The sequence below is a fragment of the Urocitellus parryii genome, chromosome 12 (assembly GCF_045843805.1).
Source record: "Urocitellus parryii isolate mUroPar1 chromosome 12, mUroPar1.hap1, whole genome shotgun sequence".
Lineage (NCBI taxonomy): Eukaryota > Metazoa > Chordata > Mammalia > Rodentia > Sciuridae > Urocitellus > Urocitellus parryii.
The window spans coordinates 17,772,926-17,792,883 of NC_135542.1; the positions used below are offsets into that span (position 1 = coordinate 17,772,926).

General features: G+C 46.1%; 1 protein-coding gene across 1 annotated transcript in view; it reads left to right on the forward strand.

Moving 5' to 3' along the window:
* Positions 1 to 19,958, forward strand: part of Acoxl (acyl-CoA oxidase like) — a 203,921-nt gene that overhangs the window by 34,590 nt on the left and 149,373 nt on the right. The window contains exon 3 of the mRNA XM_077792061.1: positions 13,748 to 13,831. Coding sequence (XP_077648187.1) covers positions 13,748 to 13,831 — 84 coding nt within the window. The remainder of the gene's footprint in view (positions 1 to 13,747; positions 13,832 to 19,958) is intronic.

Sequence of the window (19,958 nt, forward strand, 5' to 3'; positions counted from 1 at the left end):
GAAGGAACTCCACCGGCTGTCAGCACAGCAGGCTCGTCGCATCGTGAGGATGTCACCGGACTCAGCAGCACATCTGTGTTCGAAGGCTCTCAAATTCCACCCCATTAACAGCTGGAGGAGCTGTCCACGTCCAGTAATTCTAGAAGTGTTCCATGATTCATCCCGCCTCTTAATAAAACCATGGAGTCACGGCTGTCCAGAGAGAGAGAGCCAGGCCCTCCCCTCTCTCCCTGGCCCCCGTTTCGAATTAATTTTTGTGGGTGAGCCGATGCGCTCCGAGGCGGAGGCGCCGTGTGATGTAGGAAGATGACGTTCTCAGGCACAGATGAGGAGGGAGCTTCATTTGTTCCAGGTCTCTATGGACAGCTCACAGGCCAAGAATAAGCCATTAAAATATTTCCACTCTGTGTTCTCCCCTCTGACCATCTGTAATGGATTTGGGATGTTCCAATAAACATAAAGAGAAAAACACGTGCGCACTCAGACACGTACGCACGACCCGCACGCAGCGTGAACAGCCGGTGCACTCCATCCGGCTCCTCCTGCACCTGTTTGTAGTGACCTCACCTTTGTGCAGGTCAGCCAAGAGCTCTCTCGTTCCCCTCAGGATTCCAGGATTGGGTCTTGGGGCGGGGAGGGGGCAGAGTTGTGATTCCCGGTGTCCAGATAAGGAGATAGAGGACTAGGTTGGTTGTCCGCTTTGTGTGGCAGTGCTGGGGCAGGAGCTGGGACTCCTGCCTGGAGAGCCTTGTGTGAGCAGTATTCCCAGGGATACCTGTCCCTGGAAGCTGAAAGAGGCTGAGATCTGCCTCAGTCATCACCGTAACCATCATCCTGAAGCTTACTGAGCACCTACATTGTGCCAGTCGCAGTGCTAAGAGCTTTAAAGGGATGATTTCTGTGACTACACCATATCCCTCATAGTATTCCTGTTTTACAGGTAGGTAACCAGAGCTGAACCGCTGGCCCGAGCTTGGTTATATAACTAGTGGGTTGTATATGTAACTAATAGAGCCCAGGTTCAAGCCCAGGTAGTCTGCTTTCTGAGCCAGCTTCTGTCTGGTGGAGTTCACCCCTGGCTGTGTGTTGGAGCCCCCTGGGGAGCTTTTGACTATCCTGTTGTATATAGGCTTTTGCTCAGGCCAATCAAATCAGCATTTTCATCTGCCAGATGATCCAGTATGTATTGGGGGTTGAGTATTGCTGTGCGTTGTTTCTGTTTTAGTCAGCTTTGTGCTGCTAAGACTAACATCCCTGACATGAAAAATTGAGAGGAGGAAAAGATTCTTTTGGCTCATGGTTTTAGAGATTCAGTCCATGGTGGGCTGACTCCATACCTTTGGGCTTGAGGTGGGAAGGTTGGCAGAAGGTTGTGGTAGAGGAAATTCACTCAGTTTGAGACAGGCAGGACATAGAAAGAGCTTTTAGTGCAAGGGTCCAGGGATAATATAATCCCCAAGGTCATGCCCCCATTGACCTACTTCCTCCAGCCACAACCTGTCTGCCTATAGTCACCACCCAATAATCCATTAATCCATCGATTAGATCACCAGTCTCATGATCTAATCATTTCACCTCTGAACATTCCTGTATAGTCTCACGCAGGAGCTTTTGGAGGACATGTCAACATTTTTTTCCAGTCAAGGGACCCAGTTGAGGTCAGCTTGCTCTTGGCCAAGTGTAGAAAGAGTTAGGAAGAGATATGTGAGCAGTGAAGTCCCCACCCCCACAACCATCTCCTCTCCTTTTCTGAGTGCTGATCTTCCACACACCCATGAGCCACATGGCTGGGGGCATGATATCATTACCTAAACCAGTGATTCTCAAAGTATAGTCTGAGGGCCCTGGGTGTCCTTTCTTGAAAAGTAGATGTCTAGCTGGGCATGGTGCATGCCTGTAATCCAAAAGACTCTGGAGTCTGAGGGAGGAGGATAGTAAGTTTGAAGCCAACTTGAACAAAATAAAAAATAAAAAGGACTGGGGATGTAGCTCAGTGGTAAAGTTTTCCTGGGTTAAATTCCCAGTACCAAAGAAAGAAAGAAAGAAAGAAAGAAAGAAGGAAGGAAGGAAGGAAGGAAGGAAGGAAGGAAGGAAGGAAGAAAGGAAAGTAGATGTCCAAATACAGTATACGTATGTGACACTGTATTTTTATCATAAACTTCAAACAAAGCAACATATCACAACAAACTGAGTGCAAAAGCAGATGCGAGAGTCTAGCTATCTTCTTTTGGGTTGGATCTTTAAAAAATTAGCAAAAAATGTAAAATGCTACCATCCTTTCACTGAGTCTTTTTTGAAATTATGGTTATTTTTTATAAAAATTATGCCATTTATATTAACATATAATTGATTTATTGTTAGTTTAAAAATTATTAAATAAGTTAAAAATTCTCAGTTTTAATTACTAATTTGGTAAATTGCTAAATATAATCTGCAAAAAAAAAAGTCCCATTGGAATTTTCAGTAGTTTTTAAGTGTAAAGGGATCCAAGGACCATAAAATGTGAGCACTGTTGATCTAAATCATCTGCATTTTCCTCAGGAAGTCCAGTCTCAACAACTTGGAGGGGAATTAGCAGAAGATTGGTAGTTGTGTGTTTGTGTGTGTGTGTGTGTGTGTGTGTGTGTGTGTATATATTATACTTATTGTAATTATCTATATTTGAACAGAATTTTAGATAATCTCGGAATTTTTTTTAATACTTAGATATTTAAAGAGGCATCAGGTAGGTGATCAGATCAAAGGTGGAATAATATTCTAAGGTCAGCTCACCACCAAAAGCTTTCCTGATTAATCTCTGAGAAAAGAAATAACTTTTCCCAGGAACCATTTAAATTTGAGCTTTCATTGTATTGCAGAAACATAGCTGATCAGGAAACATGCCAAGAGTCTGAGGACACCTGTCTGTCACTTGTCATTCATGGCAGCCCTTCCCACCAGCCCCCACCCTATTGCTCACAGATACCAGCGCCAGCCTCCGCTGACCCTGCAGACCTGGCCATGCACACCTCCTCCCAACCCGACTCCCATTCTGGTCTTGACCTGCTTACTCAGCTCTTGGCTCTGTCGCCCTGGCCTTGGCTTCCTCCTTGGCCCTCTGGCTTCTGTTTGTCCTGGAACCCAGACTTTTCCTAGTGGGCTGTGACAGGCTGCCCTAGATCTTGGTCCTATTTGCTGCCTTTGGCAGGAGTCTCTGTCCCAGCTCCAGCTCTAAAAACTTGGACACTGGCCACTTGGCCATGACTCTGGCCAGGCCAGCCCTGTCCCCATGGGATACTTGAAGGATTTGAGTGGAGATGACAGGATGGAGTGGCCTGTTTATAGAAGTCCCTCTGTGTAGATTGGCAACCAAACTGTGTTGTCATCTGTGATGGCCAAAGAGATTACTTAAAAGGGCACACCAAGGAATGATTTGGGATCTTCCCAAGGACTCCAGTGCAGCTGGAATCGTGGTGTTATTTATTCTTTGACACTGCAATTATTCTGCACAATTAAATATTTTATTTTAAGGCTTAATTATCACTCTTGCAGTGAAATATTATGTCAATAATATCATTTGCTTATCATCTTCTATGTCCTTTCTATGTGCCAGGTGAAGCGATTCATTAATTTTACAAATATTTATTGAGCTCTTACATGAGCCAGGCATTGTTCAAAGGACACTGAAAAATGCAGGCAAAAATACCTGTTCTTGTGGAACTTACATTTTTGTGGGGGAAGAGACAGACAATAAACTAATAAACAATACATTTGTGGCATATCAGTGATAGATACTGTGGATAAAAATCAAATATAATAAATTAGAAAGAATAAAAGTAAGTTTTCTCTGTTGTCAGATGATATATGTTCTTATATATAGAAGAGCTCAATAATTCCAAAAAAGACCCTTCTAGAACTAATAAATGAATTCATGAAACGTGTAGGATAAAAATCAACATACAGAAATAAGTTGAATTTCTATATACTAATGATGAACTATTGAAAGGAAACTGAAAACAATTATATTTATAGTAGCTCAAAAAGAATAAAATACTGAGGGACAAACTTATCAAATGAGAAGAAAGGCTTATATTTTGAGAACTATAAAATATTGGTGAAGTAATTGAACAAGACCCCAACAAATAGAGAGGCATCCCATGTTCATAGATTAGAAGATACTATTGTTAAGATGTCTGTAAACAACAGAGTCAGTGCAATACTTTTTTTTTCCAGAAATAGAAAAATCCATCCTAAATTCTAAAATTCTTCTGGAATCTTAAGGGACCCTGAAGAAACAAAACAGTCCTCAAAAAGAAAAACAATTTAGAGGTCCCACACTTCAAATAGTGGAACCTCCAAAACTTACTACAAAGCTATAGTAATTGAAACAATATGGTACTGACATAAACACAAAAATATAGAACAATGGAATAGTTAAAGAACACCAGAAAGAAAGCCTTACATATATGGTTGATCACTTCTGAGAAGGGTGCCAAGACCATTCAATAAAGAAAGGAAATATTATCAACAAATGGTGCTGGGACAACTGTAATGGTGTATGCTCCATATACAAAAATTAACTCAAAATAGATTAAAGATTTGGGCTGGGGCTGGGGCTCAGAGATGGAGTGCTTGCCTAGCATGCGTGAGGCACTGGGTTTGATCTTCAGCACCACATAGAATAAAAATAAAGATATTGTGTTCACCTATAACTAAAAAGTAAATATTTAAAAAATAGATTATGTGGGCTAAGGTTGTGGTTCAGTGGTAGCGCACTTGCCTAGCATGTGTGAGGCACTGGGTTCGATTCTCAACATCACATATAAATAAATAAAAATAAAGGTCCATTGACAACCAAAACAAAAAATAATATATTAAAGACTTAAATATTAGACTAAAGCTAATAAACTATTACAAAGAACCCATTGGGTGTGGCAGTGGTTTCTTTGATAGAAACAAAAACATGTTTTTAAAGATAAACTTATTTTAAACAATTTTAGAAAAAAATCTAATAAAAATTTGTCTAAAAAATGAATTGGACTATGTCATAGTTAGAAACTTGTGCGTCAAAGGGGCCGTGGTTTGAATGTATCCTCAAAGTTCATGTGTTGGAAACTTAAGCCCCAGCATAATGCTTAAGTGGGTTAAGGCAGTCAGTGGGTTCCGGATAAAATGAGTTTGGCTACCTCCACATCCCACATACTCTTTTGTCCTTCTGCCTTCCACCTTCCACCATGGGATGATACAGCAAGAAGATGTTTTCTTGATGTGAACCCTTGAACTTTGGGCCTCCCAGTCTCCAGTACTGTAATAACTAAGTCTTTGTCCTTAATGAATTACCCAGGCTCCGGTATTGTGTGATAGCCACACAAAACAGTCTAACAGAGTGAAAAGACAATGTTTGCAAATCAGACATCCCATAAAGGATTGATGTCTGGAGTATATTGAAGAACCTCTACAACTCAACAAGGGCAACAACAATAAATAACCAGATTTAAAAACAGTCAAAGGACTTGAAGAGAGATTCCTGCAGGGCAGATGTACAAACGACCAATAAACACACGAAACGGTGCTCAACATCACAGATCATTAGGGAAATACAAATGATGACCACGAGGAGATACCACCCACACCCATTAGGACGGCAGTGTAAGGAAGCAATAGCAGCAGCAGCAGCGACCAGCAAGGGTTGGAGAGGATGTGGCTAACTGGGACCCTGGCACATTGCCAGTGCCTTGGTGGAACTATAAACAGTGTAGCCTCTGGGCAAGACAATGTGGCATTTCCTTAAACAATTAATCGCAGAATTGCTGATGACCCAGACATTCCATTTATTGCTACATATCCCAAAGAATAAAATTAGGGACTCAAACAGATATTTGTATTACCATGTTAACAGTAGCATTATTCACAATGGCCCAAAGATGGAAACAACAGAATTGTCTATCAACAGATGCATGGATGAACTGAATATGGTGTATATACAGACCTACAGTGGACATTGTTTGGCCTTAAGAAGAAGAAAAATTTGATGCCTGCTACAACATGGATGAATCTTGAAGACCTTATACTAAGGGCAATAAGCTAGTCACAAGAGGACGAATGCTGTAGGATTCTATCTGTTTGAAATATCTACAGTCGTCAAATTCATGGGATAGAAAGCAGAGAGGCCATTTCCAGGTTCTGAGGGGAAATGAGAATGGAGAGTTATTGTTTAATGGGTGCAGAGTTTCAGTGTGGGAAGATGAAAACGTTCTAAGCTGGTGATGGTTGCATGGTGTACTTAGCACCACAGAACTGTATGCTCAAAATGGTTGAAATAAGTGGAGTGTGGTACACACCTGTAATCCCAACTACTCAGGAGGCTAAGGCAGGAGGATTGCATGTTGAAGGCCAGTCTCAACAACTTAGCAAGACCCTGTCTTTAAAAAAAAAAAAAAGGGCTGGGGTCGTAGCTCAGTGGTAGAATTCTGTCCCTTCTAGGTTTAATTCCTGGAACTGAAAACAATAGATGGAAATAATACATTTTATGTTATGTATATGTTGAAAACATTTTTTAAAAATCAAGAATCTAGAGGTGCTGGGAGAGTTGGAGAGACGGAGGTGCCCCATGGTTAGGTGAAGATGCCTAAGGGGATGGGGAGTGAACTAGGTGGGTGTCATGGGAATAGCATCCAGGCGGAGGGAACAGCAGATACGAGGGCCTGAGGGCAGGCGGGAGGGTCCTGGGCTTGTTAATGGAGCAACAGGGCACTGTGGTGGGAGCAGAGTAGGGGGTGATGGACCTGGGAGGTGGTAGGGAGCTGGAACTCGAGGTGCTTTCTAAGAGGTTTCTTTGAAGTGGCTGAAATGGGAGGCTTGGAGGGACCCGGTGGAGCAGGATATGATTTGACATTTCTCCAGGATCCCCTGGCTGCTGCTGACTCTATGAGGGCAGGTCTGCACACAAAGATGAGTTGAGAGGGTTTTTCAGTCACCTAGGACCAAGATGGTACTGGCTGGGACCAGACTGGCCAGTCAGGGTGATGGACGTGGCTGAGTTAGAGGCTGCTGAAGGAAAAGCAGTGGGATCTGTTGAGTGATGGATGTGAGAGAGTGGGAGAGAAGAACGGCACGTTGGTTCCGTGGTGTTTTGTCTGAGCAACTAGAAGGACAGGGTATTATCCACCAAAGTGGGGCCATCTGTTGAGAGCCACAACCAAGTCAAGATGGTGCCTGGCATTTTGCCAGAAGGAGTGGTTGAGGGGTAGCGCCAGCGAGCCATTAAGATGATGATAATTAAGTTAAGCTGTGTATAATTATTAAGATAATAACTGGTTGCTGTAACCGATGATACTAAATTGAAACAAGCTGTGTATTCAGTTGTATATATAAACCTCTGCTGTCCGGCAATAAGGCGGCTCCTGCTACCTGGGGTGCCCGCTACTTTTGAGTTCTCATGGAGTTCCCATTGAGTTCTCACGGAATCCCCGTTGAGTTCCCGTTGAGTTCTCGAATAAAGTTAGTTCCTGTTTGAACCTACAAGTGGCTCATGACCTCCCGGTTATTTGTGCCCAGCCAGACTACGGCAGCCATCCAAGCAGATCTGAGGTTAAGTCAGGAGTTAGCCCTGGGATGTGACCAACAAACAGCTTGAGGAGCGTGGGAGGTCAAGGGCATAGAGATGAGTTAGAGCTGTGAGGCTGGGTGGGTCCCCAAGGCGTGTGTGGTGATGGAGGAGAGGAAGCTCGAGGACTGAGCTTGTCTAGTGGTGAGAAGGACCAGAGAGGAGACTGCGCAGGAGCCAGAGAAGTAAAACAGGGCTGGCAGGCATTTGGCACCCAGTATCCCACTAAAACCCCTGGTAAATCCACAAGTAAGTGTGACCCTCCAGTTTCCAGGCCCAGGTAATGCCTAGAGAGAGAAGTAGCTCAAGAGCAAGAGCTAAAGAGCAAGGGAGCAGGGCAGGATTCAAACCAGATCTGCTGCAGACCTGGGTGGCCAAGATCTACCCCGCCTGGCCTTCTGTTGAGGTGCGGAAAGAGCAGAGGCCTCCAACTTGAGATAAATAGGAGACCATCCCTGTTTCCAAGGGTCTAGGATTTGCTGGGCCAGGGCTGGAACAAATCAGCCACAGGGTGATGGCCAAGGAAGGGTCAAAGACAGCCTAACGAGGCCAGTCAGGTGGACACTGAGCACAGCAGGCTGCTCAGAGCTCAGTGGTGACCTCGTGTGTGTGATGGAGGAGGTTGCCCTAATCATGGTAACTGGGGAGAGGCCAGTCTGACTTCAAGGGTGAGGACAAGGTGTTGTCATTTATGGCCATCCAAACATGGCATGTGGATACCATTGGTGGTTCCCAGTGGCTCGCTCCTTCCCTGCCGAAGGATGAAGCTTGGGCACCTGACCTGAGAACCTCCCACCAGGGCCACTGAACAGGCAGGGAGAATCATGCATAGAGAAGCAGGTATGAGTCCTGGGCCTCCGGCCCTGAAGCACCTCAGTGCTATTTCCCCCAGTTCCTGGCAATGGAACCAGCTTGGTTCTTCCCTGTTTCCAAGTCTGTTTCTCTGCCTCCCACTGATGCCATGAGATTTGGAGAAGTGTCAGTTACAGATGGACACAATACCAAGATTAGCAAACCCTCACTGGGAGAAATGCTGAAAAATTCCTCATTATCAAGGTGATACCTGTTCACTATAGGAAAGTCAAAACTACATATAGGCAAACACACACACACACACACACACACACACACACACACACCCCAAATGTAACTGGTAGCAGGATTGCATAAGCAATCTGTTTTCTCACCCAAATGGAGTGGTCACAGAATAATTTTCTCACCATTTTGTGATGGCTTCAGGTTTCTGATTTGGGAATCAGTTGGACAAGGGCTCATGTCTGGCTCCTTCACTGAGAGGCTATGGCCTGAGGCACATTTCTCACTTCTCCAGTTCTCAGTTTCTTCCTCTGTGAATTGTGGATGCTGACAGCACTTACCTTGAAGTGCTGAGGAGAGGCGTGAAGGCACGTCACAAGTGAATGTTCAGACTGTGCTTGGGCACATATGAGTGCTGGGTGACTCCCGGTGACATCGCCTGACCAAACAGTTCTTAAATAGCCATAATTCATCTTTCACAAAGGGAAATAATAACTGGGACCACATTTTCTCATGGCATTAAAATTAATGGAAAATGCTGTAGTTTCACACTAACAGAAAACTAAACTCACACATCAAACTGGTCATGTCAATAGGATATATTCACTATTAGATGCTGTCAATATAATAATGACTTTATATGCTTTTCAAATCAATCCTGTGATTACACTAATCATTAGAAAAGTTTCCCAAGTAGTTAGGTATTTGGTAGGAAGCATATGTTGCTAAGAAAAGATATATTAAATTTGAGATGAGAATTTGGAAAATGCTATATGTCAGAATGCTGACATATAGCATTTTCCAAATGTTGTTACAAAATGAAAAGGACCCTTAGACAGAGCCACAGGAATGCCACCTCTTACTAGTCTTGTACTGGGTTTTCCTGGAATAGTCACAAGCCCCTCAGGAGAAGAACATGGCTACTGCCTTTGCTTCCAAATGCTCCCAGAACTCTGTGCATGGAGACACCCTACTTGTGACGCCCAGAATCCACCAGGGGACAAGGGCCAGATGTGGAGGCCACGCTGACAGGCTTAGATTTCTTGCAATGGCAAATGAGGTCAGTGGAGATTTTCATCATGGAGGATGGAGGGAGGAAAGAGACACACCATGATGCTGATTTTAAAACGACTATAATGCCTTCATCAGAATTTACAGATTGTTCCAACAACCTGTGGAAATGCAAAGGACCTAGGATATTTGAACTAATTCTGACACAGGACAAAGTTGGAAGACTCTCATTACATGATTTCAAAACCTAATACAAAGATACTCAAAAGTATATGGTATTGATTTAGATAGACAGAGATCAAGGGCACAGAAGTGGAGAGTCCTTGAAAGTAACTCAAATATTTATGATTAGTTGATGGGGTAACTAATGTCTCTATGGGGTAATAAATGTCTTTGTAATAAATGGTATTGGAACAACTAGTTAAGCATATAGAAAAAATGTAGCAGAAAGATACCCTTTATCCTTTCCTCACACTATACACAATAGTACTTGGGGTGTATTATCTGCCTAAGCACAAATTCCAAAATTACAATATTTGTAGAAGAACAAAGGAAAATGTCATTGTGACTTTAGGACAGGCTAGGTCCATTATAGAAGACTCCTTCTGTGAAAAACATCAAATATGCACAAGCCAAAAAGTGACAAATTGACTTTCATTAACAATTAAAATCTGATATCCATCAAAAGAAATCATTAAAGAAATAAAAAGGCAACTGCAATGTAGGAAAAATATCAGCAGTTTATTTATTTAGCAAGGCTTGTATCTAGATGAAAATTTTACAATAACAACAACAACAACAACAATAATGAAAGATCCTAGTGCCTGATATTTGGGGCAGGGTGGGGGCAGAGTACAGCTGGGAGGCTGTTATAATAGTCCAGGCACAAGATGGCCATGGGGAGAGGAGGCTTAGAATCTTGTGGAGGGTTAGAGATGATGAGCTCAGAAAGCAAGAGCCTCACCTGAATCCTGAAACCCACTAATCTGTGCATTTTACTCTTTTTCCTCTTTATAAAATCATTTGAGGATCATTCTCACAAAGGACATAGATTCAGTAAGACTAAAGCTATAACTAAAAATTGAAACAGAAATTAGGAGAAGCAAGTACGCCAGTTTGGAGACTCATATTAGAAAATGAAGATAAGAAAACTCTGCTCAGGACTCTTGGCTGGGCACTTAACCCAGGCTGGCCACCCAGTGCAAAGGGATCCATGGGGACTTCTGACATCAGAGGAAGGCAGCTCAGATCACCACACCCAACCAGTTCTGAATCACATTGGTTTTCACTGAGGAAGTATATATGTCTTTTAGGGACTCTGGGGGTTTAGAAAACCAAAATTTTTGCAGTTTTTGTAACAGAATACTAAATCACAGAGTTCTGCTACATTGAGTGCTCTGAAGAGCAGTACTTAAGGAAAAACTTGATCTTCTATTCGAGACTGAATTTATTAAGCAAAAGTATAAATAGCATGGGCTGTAATTTCGGATGAAATATAAGCTTGAGTAGTCTACCCATATATTTATAGAATTATTATCATTTAAAATTGCTACCAATTTACATGATTACATGGAGATTGGGTTTGGACTGAATGTAGCAAGTGTAAATGAAGGCAGCATTGATACCAAAGAAATGCTGCAAGAATGGATGCAGACAAACACAGGTTGATTATTGATTGATTATGACAAGTATAAGTAATTCAGTTAGTGGTGCCAGTTCAATGAGAGAGAAACTTGTCAATATTGAACATTCTTTAATTACGAACAACTAGCCAATCAGAAATGAAAGAAGAAAAGAGAGAAATTATGTATGGAGAAGATTTAAAAAATCTATACCAGTCAGGCAGTCTGTCAAATGAAGCCTAGTCTCAGGTTTGGAACTCTGGTTTGACTTCTTGAAAATGGACCAGTCCAAATGCATGCTTAGGTCAACATCACAGAATTAACAGTCAACTCCTATTGGCATTTCCCATAAGATCCAATAGCACAGGTGGCCATCTCGTGTGGAGACTGGGGAAGGGAAGTAATCAGCATAAACAATTTATGATGCTCAAAGATGGCCAAGTTTGGGCTGATTCTTCAGCAAATGTGTTTGCAATTTATTTCATACTGGTGAGTAAAAATGACCACAGTTTTGAATACCACTGATGACAAAATTATACTTCGACAATTGACAGTATACATTAGGAGAATGAAATATGAAGAAAACTGTGAACTGTTGGCGATTCTGAGAAACTTAGTCAATTCTGAGAGACTTAGACACTCCTGATGGTTTAAGTTTGAGCAGAGTAGGTGGCTTAAGGCAAAGGAAAGTCCGCTGCAGAGGATGACTCTCAGGAAGTTATCTAGGACACCTAGCAGGTTGACTTTAGGTGCTCTCTGGGGACAGGGTTGGTGGTGCAAAATTGGAGTTGATTTGTGAGGAGGCCCAGCCACCTGGAGTACTTAATGATGAGGACAGTGAGGGGTGGTGAGGCATCTGGATGAGGAACCTGGTCAGCCTGGTTTCTGATCCTGGCTCTGTCACCTTCCAGGTGCTGCTGGTTCGACAAGTCACTTGCTTCCTTGAGCCTGGGCTTTTCCATCTCCTACCTGGGGTTAGGACTGCCATAAGGATCTGTGCAACAAAGGGCACTTGGGCCCTCTGAGAAATCTGCAGATATCTGCAATGGTTATTTTGTATTATTTACTAGTAACCAAATCTCCAGTGTGAGCCCGAGCTGGAATCGTGCAGTGGTATATGCTGCAGCCTGGAGTTATTTTAGGAAATAATCAATACAAGATGCATTGGGTCAGAGCCATGATAAGAGTCATAAATCTTGACAGTTGCTGTTTGATAAAATTAATAACGCTTGAGAGAAGCATAAAAACCAACGGGAGGGGAAATATAGAGTGCATTTGGGGAGAGAGCTTATGCCAGTGTGGAGACAAAGCCATCCAGGGAGGCTGGCTGCTATCCTGATAGTAGAGAGTCACTGTGCACACAGGCACGTGTGCACACCCAGGAACAGACACACACATTCACAGTTGTCTCCACACGCACACACATACATAGGTGTACATGTTTACAACGCACGCACAAGTAGGCATGCACGCTTATGTAAATGTGGATGCACAACATATGTGTATGCACACATGTGCATGACTGTAGTAGACGTACATACACACAGGTATGGTATTGTGGCTGGGTCTCAGAGGGACTGGTCAATGAGGACAAAGGGCATTCATTCCAACAATGGGCAGTTAGAGTTTGTCCATTCATGGCGTCTCCCCCTTCTCAGGAAGTGCTGGTTGCCTCTGAATTGTTAAAATGTACCAGCAATGGGGGCTTGGCCCCTCTCATTTCCTGCTGGCAGAGGAGCAAGCTCATCCACTGTGCGAGAGAAGAGGGCAGTGAAGCGAGACCAGGACCTCATGGTTTTAATGCCCCAAAGCCCAGAAATGGCCTCTGGTTAGGAAAGCAAAGAATATTGCTTTACCTTAGTCCAGAATGTTCCCCAGCCTTTTCAGTCCTCTGTTTCCATATGGACATAGTCGCCTGGGTGTGCATCCTGGGGTGCCTGCTCTGCTGAGGGAACTCTGGCAGGCCAGGCCAGGGCCGAGCCTACCTAAGGCCAAGCAAAGCTCAAGCAAAGCCCAAGCAAGGGGTGTCTGTCACCAGTGCAGGCGCGGTGGACTTGCTTCTATGTAAGAAAAGAGTCTGTGAGCCCTATCCTACATACATGTTCTCAGAAACTAATGGCCCCATGGAAACAAGAGGAAAATGTTTGCTGCAGTGTAGTGTGGGGTTGCTTCTTAAACAATGACTTTTATTGTGTTTTATTGCAAAAGTAAAATGCAGGTCAGGTACTGTGGCACAGGCCAGTAGTCCCAGAGCCATGGGAGGTGGAGGCAGGAAGAGCCTGAGTTCAAAGCCAGCCTCAGCAACAGCAAGGTGCTAAGCGACTCAGTGTGACTCTGCCTCTAAACAAAACACAGAATTGGGCTGGGGATGTGGCTCAGTGATGGAGGGCCCCCAGAACGCGTCCCCCCCATGTAACATGCACATATTATAACAATGGGGATTTCAAGGTCAAACCACAAGGAAATGTTGACATTGGTTCTATCATGTTTGCAGGCAGAGAAGACGAAGAATTTTGTCAATCGGGGCCTCGTCATCGGGGAGGTGCTCTCCACGGCCGACCTGGCCACCAGTGTGAAGGTGAGCTCTCAGGCCTGGCAGCCTGCCTTCCCCTTTAGCCAGCGCGCCCGATCTGGTTTCCTCTGCTTTCCTCTGCTTTTCTTTTCCTATCGCTTTATCCTGGTTGTAGCAATGAGTTATTTTCATGGATCTTAATTTTATGAAAACAGTTTCATCACCTTTTGTGATTTTCTCTCTTCACTTAGGTATCATCGCTAAGGTCCATCACAATGTTACAACTCACTATTCCTCTTAAGTTAAAAAAAAAGTTAAATATTTTATTTTGAAAATTAAAACTGTATTTTGAAATTATAATGTTTAAAGAAAGTTACAAAATTAGTAGATCATGTGAAACCCGTCTCCCCCAATGGTGACATCTGTGTAGCCATAATACAAACATAAAACTGGTAAATTGACACTGGTACAATTCTGTTTAATGAGGATACAGACCTTAGTTTTCACATGCACATTTGTGTGTGTGTGTGTGTGTGTGTGTGTGTGTGTGGTTCTATGCAACTTAACACCATAAATAGATTCAGTAACCACTCTGCAATCAATCTATAGAACTGTCTCATCATTACAAAGAATCTTGGTGGTGCTACCCCTTCGTAGCTGTATCCATCCCCTACCTCACCACTGACCTTTAGCCACAACAAATCTGTTCCCCAGGGCTGGGGATGTGGCTCAAGTGGTAGCATGCTCACCTAGCATGCGTGGGGCCCTGGGTTTGATTCTCAGCACCACATAAAAAAAAAAAAAAAAAAAAAAACAAAATAAAGATATTATGTCCACCTAAAATTAAAAAATAAATATTAAAAAAAATCTGTTCTCCATCTTTTAGTTAAATTACTGGGGGAATGACATAGAGAGGGCAGTTTGTTCATTTTCACTGCTACATAATATTCCTTTGCATGAATATATCATAGCACTTATCCATTCACTTTCTCATGTTGCTTGCAGGATTTTGCTAATGTAAAAAATGCCACTGTGAATACTCTTGTGCATGTCTGGCATTGAACATAGGCACAGGCTTCCTTTAGCTATTTAACTAGGCATGGACTTGCTAGTTAGAGGAATGCCTGACACTAGAGGCCATGTCAGTATTATTGCATCAACTCAGCCTGTCCAGAGCATACACTCCAATCCCAGGGTCCACATCCTCTCCACACCTGGAATCCTTAGGCTTCTCCTTTTTTTTTTTTTTTTTTGCCAATCCCATGGCTATAAAATGACATCTCACTGCTTTGTGAGGAGCTCACCAAGGGTGGTGAATGGACTAGCTCAGGTAGAGGGACTTCCGCAGCCCTGCGTGGCTCCCTGAATCCCAACAGAGGCTTAATCCCATGGCCCCGCCTTTTCCCTCTGGCCACTGGTCTGAAAACAAATTCCCTTGTCCTGACACCTGGTCCTTTTGCTCTAGGGGAAAGATTTTAACTAGAACCCGAAGACAGATGATGGGGCAGGAAGCCAGGTTGCTTGGTGGTGAGTCCAAAATGGCGGCTATTTCAGTTCCACATGGGCATTTTCTAGGGGTGAGAATGGAAAACAAAGAAATCTGTGCATGCCGACCTGTGGGGAGGGGTCCACCATCAGCCCCTTTTGGGGAGAGGCTGGCCTCCCTGGGATTTTTCCCTCCTGGATGGAACGGCTGTGGCTTTCAGAGAGAAGGGCAGTCGACCAAGAGACAACAAAAAGCTCCTCCTCTCAAAAATGCTGAGGATCCCAGTCCAGGCTCATGGTCCCATCCTGAGGGTTCCTGTGCTACCCACCCTCCTACCCCTACCCGTCCCCCCTTGGGGTCTTGCAGTGAGCTCAGGGACAGAGTTGTACAGGGAGTATTGGAATGAGCAGGGGTCAGACCTGAGACCTTGCAACAAAGGGCTGCCTGTGGCCCCTGCTTAGATCCTGGATCAAGCAGCAAACTGCAAAGGAATAGCATGCATCAGCTGGGAAAGTTTGAGGAGTGCACTTCAGGTGATGTCAGAGGACCTGTGTGATATTTTTAGGAGGGATAATGGTTTTAGAGCTATTTTTAAAAAGTCTTTATCTTTTACAGATGCATGAAAAACATTTAGTGATGAAATGATAGGATAAACTTCCCGATAATCCTGGGTGTGGGAAGGGAAGGCCATGGTGGAGGGAGATGAAGTGAACTGGACCCCGAAGCTGGGGAGTTACTGCTGTTTGGGTCCAGAGTTTCCTTCTGGGATGATGAGAAGTTCTGGAAATGTAATGGTTGCACAGCATTGCGAAGGGACTCAATGTCACTGAACTGTACACTAAAAGTGGCTAAAAGCTTTACAGTATTTTATCACCATAAAGATGACTTAGTTAGCAATAGTTACTATCAACTCCACTGATTCCCCACACATCAGTCACTGTGGGAGATCGCTTCCTGAACTTGGAGTCCTAGATAGTGGGAGAAACCTGTGCACCCTGCCCTGAGTCTGGCCTGGAAGCAGAGGCTCTGTCCTGGTCCTGCAGGTGGCGGAGAGCTTGCCCAGGAGGGCCTGTACTGGGCTGGGAACAGCTTTCGTGAGCTCTGGGTGGATCAGGGGTTCCCACCAGCCCAAGAGCAGCTGGCAGCCCTTGCTTTTCATACAAGCTGGCTATCAACCTGGTGTCACCATCAACTCACAAAAGTCATCTGCACTCCTGGAGCTGGGCCTCGCCCAGTCTGTGTTCCTGCAGAGGCTCTGTGTTGCCCTGAGCGCTCTGGACAAACACAGTTCTGCTCACACAGCCCAGTGCTGGCAGGGCTGGGGCTGGCTCAGAGCCACCCAGAGCAAAGGGCTAGGAAGGCCAGAGAGGTGCCAGGGACAATGGCTGTCTTCGCGGGGGGCTCTGCATTCCCCGTGCCAGCTCAGGAGCCGCTCCATGGCCCTCCACCAAACACGTGGATGTACCCGGGGCCTCCGAGGCCTCCGAGGCCCGAAGGAGCCTAGTGCTTCCTCCCTGGCTGCAGGTCGGCTCTCCTCTGCTCTCTACTCTCCATCACCCAGCTCTCTGTCAGTCTGCTGGGCTGCCCTAACAAGGTGCCATGAACCAGGGCTTAAGCCACAAGACATGTTTTCCCACATTTCTGGAAAGCCCAAGGCCAGGCTGCTGCATGGCGTGTCCTGGCGAGGGCTCTTGTGGTGTGCAGGGTGCCCTCCTCCTCTGTGTGTGCATGATGAGGAGACAGGCTCTGGTCTCTCTTCCTCTTCTCACACGGGCACTAGCCCCTGCGAGGGTTAGACTTCGTCTATCACTAAGGCCCCAAGTACCATCGCCCTGGGGGCAACGATCCAAAATAGGAATTTGGGGGCACATAATTTGGTCCAAACACTATCCTTTCTGGGGTCACTGTTGTCTCAAAAGCCACTTTCTGTGCTTCAGTGCATCCCACATGAGACGAAAAGTCCCCGAAGGCTCCAGAGGCCCTCCAGGAGACCCACTGTCATGATGCTAGTTAGGAGGGGCCTGGCCTGTCACAGCCCTGGCACGGCAAGCTTCCTGAGCATATGATGGACCTCCAGGGCTCCCTGTGGCAAGGGAGCAGCCAGACGACGAGGGTGCACGCCCTGTGTCTAGGACTTGCTGGTCATGGTCCAGGCCTTCCTACTGTGCATGTACCTTAGCTGTCCTTCTGTAAAGATGGTGCCGCTGTGGCCCATCCACAGGCTTTTCATACAGATCTAAATCAATAACGCTACGAGGAACCCCGGGCCCACGCTGGCCTGTCACAGGAGCTTGATGAGTGGTGGGGACTGTGACCCCTGAGATGTGGCTGGCAGCCTCCCCAGCAGTGGTCCTGGGAGGGGCTCTGTGAGTGGACTGAGGAGGAACCCACACGTGTCTCTGCTCTGACTGGTCCCAGTTGCCTTCTGGTCCCCACCTGGGGGTCAGAGGCCTGCTAGACCCACCTCTTGGCCCCTTGGTCCTGTCCTCCTGCAGCTCTCAGTGCTTAGGTGACTCCATTGTGTCCTCCAGAGGCTCCTGCCAGCCCTTGCTGGACACCCCTGGCCTTTCCTTCTCCAGGATTGAGAGGACCGAGTGGGGGCATTCTGAACAGGCCCTCTGGGCACACGTTGGGACTAGGGCCTTCGTTAGGCACCTCTTAATCTCCTTGCTACTGCTTGCCCCAGTCTCTCTCAGAGGAGATGCACCTCTCAGCATCCTGTCCCTTGAGGTCTGCTGGGGCAGGACACCAGGCGGTGATGACAGCCACAGACACACTGCCACTTAGGGGCACTTTGGATGGATGCCGGCCTCATCTCTCCTCCCAGCTCCTCGGGGCTCCTCCTCTAAGCCGCCTACTGCAGGTGGTGGGCCTCCACCCCCTGGTGACTCTGGCTAAAGACCAGGGGTCTCCAGAGTTCTCTTTTTCCTTTTCCCACCAAACACTGCCCTCAGCTTTGTCTCCTGGATCTGTCCTGATCCCTCTGGTTCTCTCCCTAGGGACCCCCTGCTACCTTCCTACTGGCTGAGCTGGCTGGCCATGCCTCTCCCCTCCCCCACAGCTCCTATGGGAGGCTGGGAGGCCAAGAATCACCTGTTTAGACCCTCCCCAGCGCCCACAGGGGATCCAAGCTTGGTCAGGTTGCCCGCCATTCACAGAATGTACCTTTTGTGAAGGAGAACCCCACACTCAGATCCATAGTGTAGATGGGGGTCTCTCAGATGCTTCCTCAGTTAAATGGTGCTGTTCTCTGAAAACTGACAGCCGAGCCTCCTCCTATAGCTAGAGAATGGAAGCTTTCAACATGCGGAGGCAACACTGTAATTCCCTTCCTCAAGACGAGGAAGGACTTAAACCTGGAAGAGGAATAACACTGTGAAATCTGGGTCAGCTACCATCCAGAGATTTAGGGGTGGAAGATTCAACTTCTTGTTGTTTGAGTAAAATATATTTTGTAAAACTTCTAAGATGGCTTAGGGAAAAAAAAAAAAAAAACAAACAAACCATGTAACCCTTGATGTCATTTCCCTGAGCTGGCAACAGCAGGGTCATGCCGAGTGCCCTCCGTGATCCTGTAGGGAAGTGCGTTGAGCGGCCAGGGCAGTAAGCCTCCTCCCAGGACACTGGGGTTCTCCAGATGAAGGGCACTTTCTACATCGGATGGGATTTGTGAAGTTTGCTGTCCCAGTGTCAAGAGTGTTTTAGCTGGTGTTGGCTTAGAGTTGATGAAGTCACATCCCATAGAGCTGAGATTAGTGTCATTGTCATAGAGCTGATGGTATTAACCCAGGCTGCCCATGTGTGTGGGCCGCAGGCGGCTCGTCCAGGTGCCAAGGATCCCAGACGAACGCCCACTCTAGACTTGCCTGAACAAAGAGGGCCTTGCTGGGCCCTGGGGGCAGCTGGCTTCAGGCGGGGTGCGCGGGACCTCTGGGCCACCTCCTCCCTCTCCTCATCCCCTGTGTGTTGGCCAGTTCACGGCAACCTGGCCACCAGCAGCACCAGGACTCTGTCCCTCCAGGTAACAGCTCCTTTGGATGGACCCATCCAGGTCATAGGGCCATCCCTGAGGCCATCCTTATTGCCAGGGGCATGATTGGCCATCAGCCAGTCCTGAGCTACAGACTCTTCCTAAAGCTGGGGACGCGGTCAGCATCACCCACAAACCATTTGGACTTATTCCAGGGGAGCAGGGCCCCCTAGAGGATCACTGGGGCATGTGGCTAGGAGGGGACAGAATGCTGACCCATGGGCCAGCCAGCGTCTTTGCCCGTGCGTCCTCTGTCCTTGCAGTCAGCAGCCAGCTTCCTCCAAGCGGTCCTGCTGCACATGCCTCTTCTTCCCCCTCCTTCCCTCTTTCCCCTCTTTTCTCCCCCTCCTCTTCCTTGTCAGCAGCACTTTTCCAGGGCTCATGAAGACTGGGCCAGGTGCCTGGCATTGGCTGTCACTGAAGGCACTCCATATGACAGTGCTGAGGCCAGGTCATGGCGACATTATGAAGCCCTATTAGGCATTAGGCGGCTTCCGTTTGAACTGCAGCTACCCGCTCTGACCCTCCGCGTCCTCCTCTGTGAGGTGGGCATGGGGATGTGTCTGTCACAGTGTTGGGAGCCTCAGGGAGCTTGCGTGTGTGAGCTCCATTTGTCACATCAGGCTCCACATCACTCATCTAGATTTCACAGCACCGGGTACTAAACTGGAGCAGAG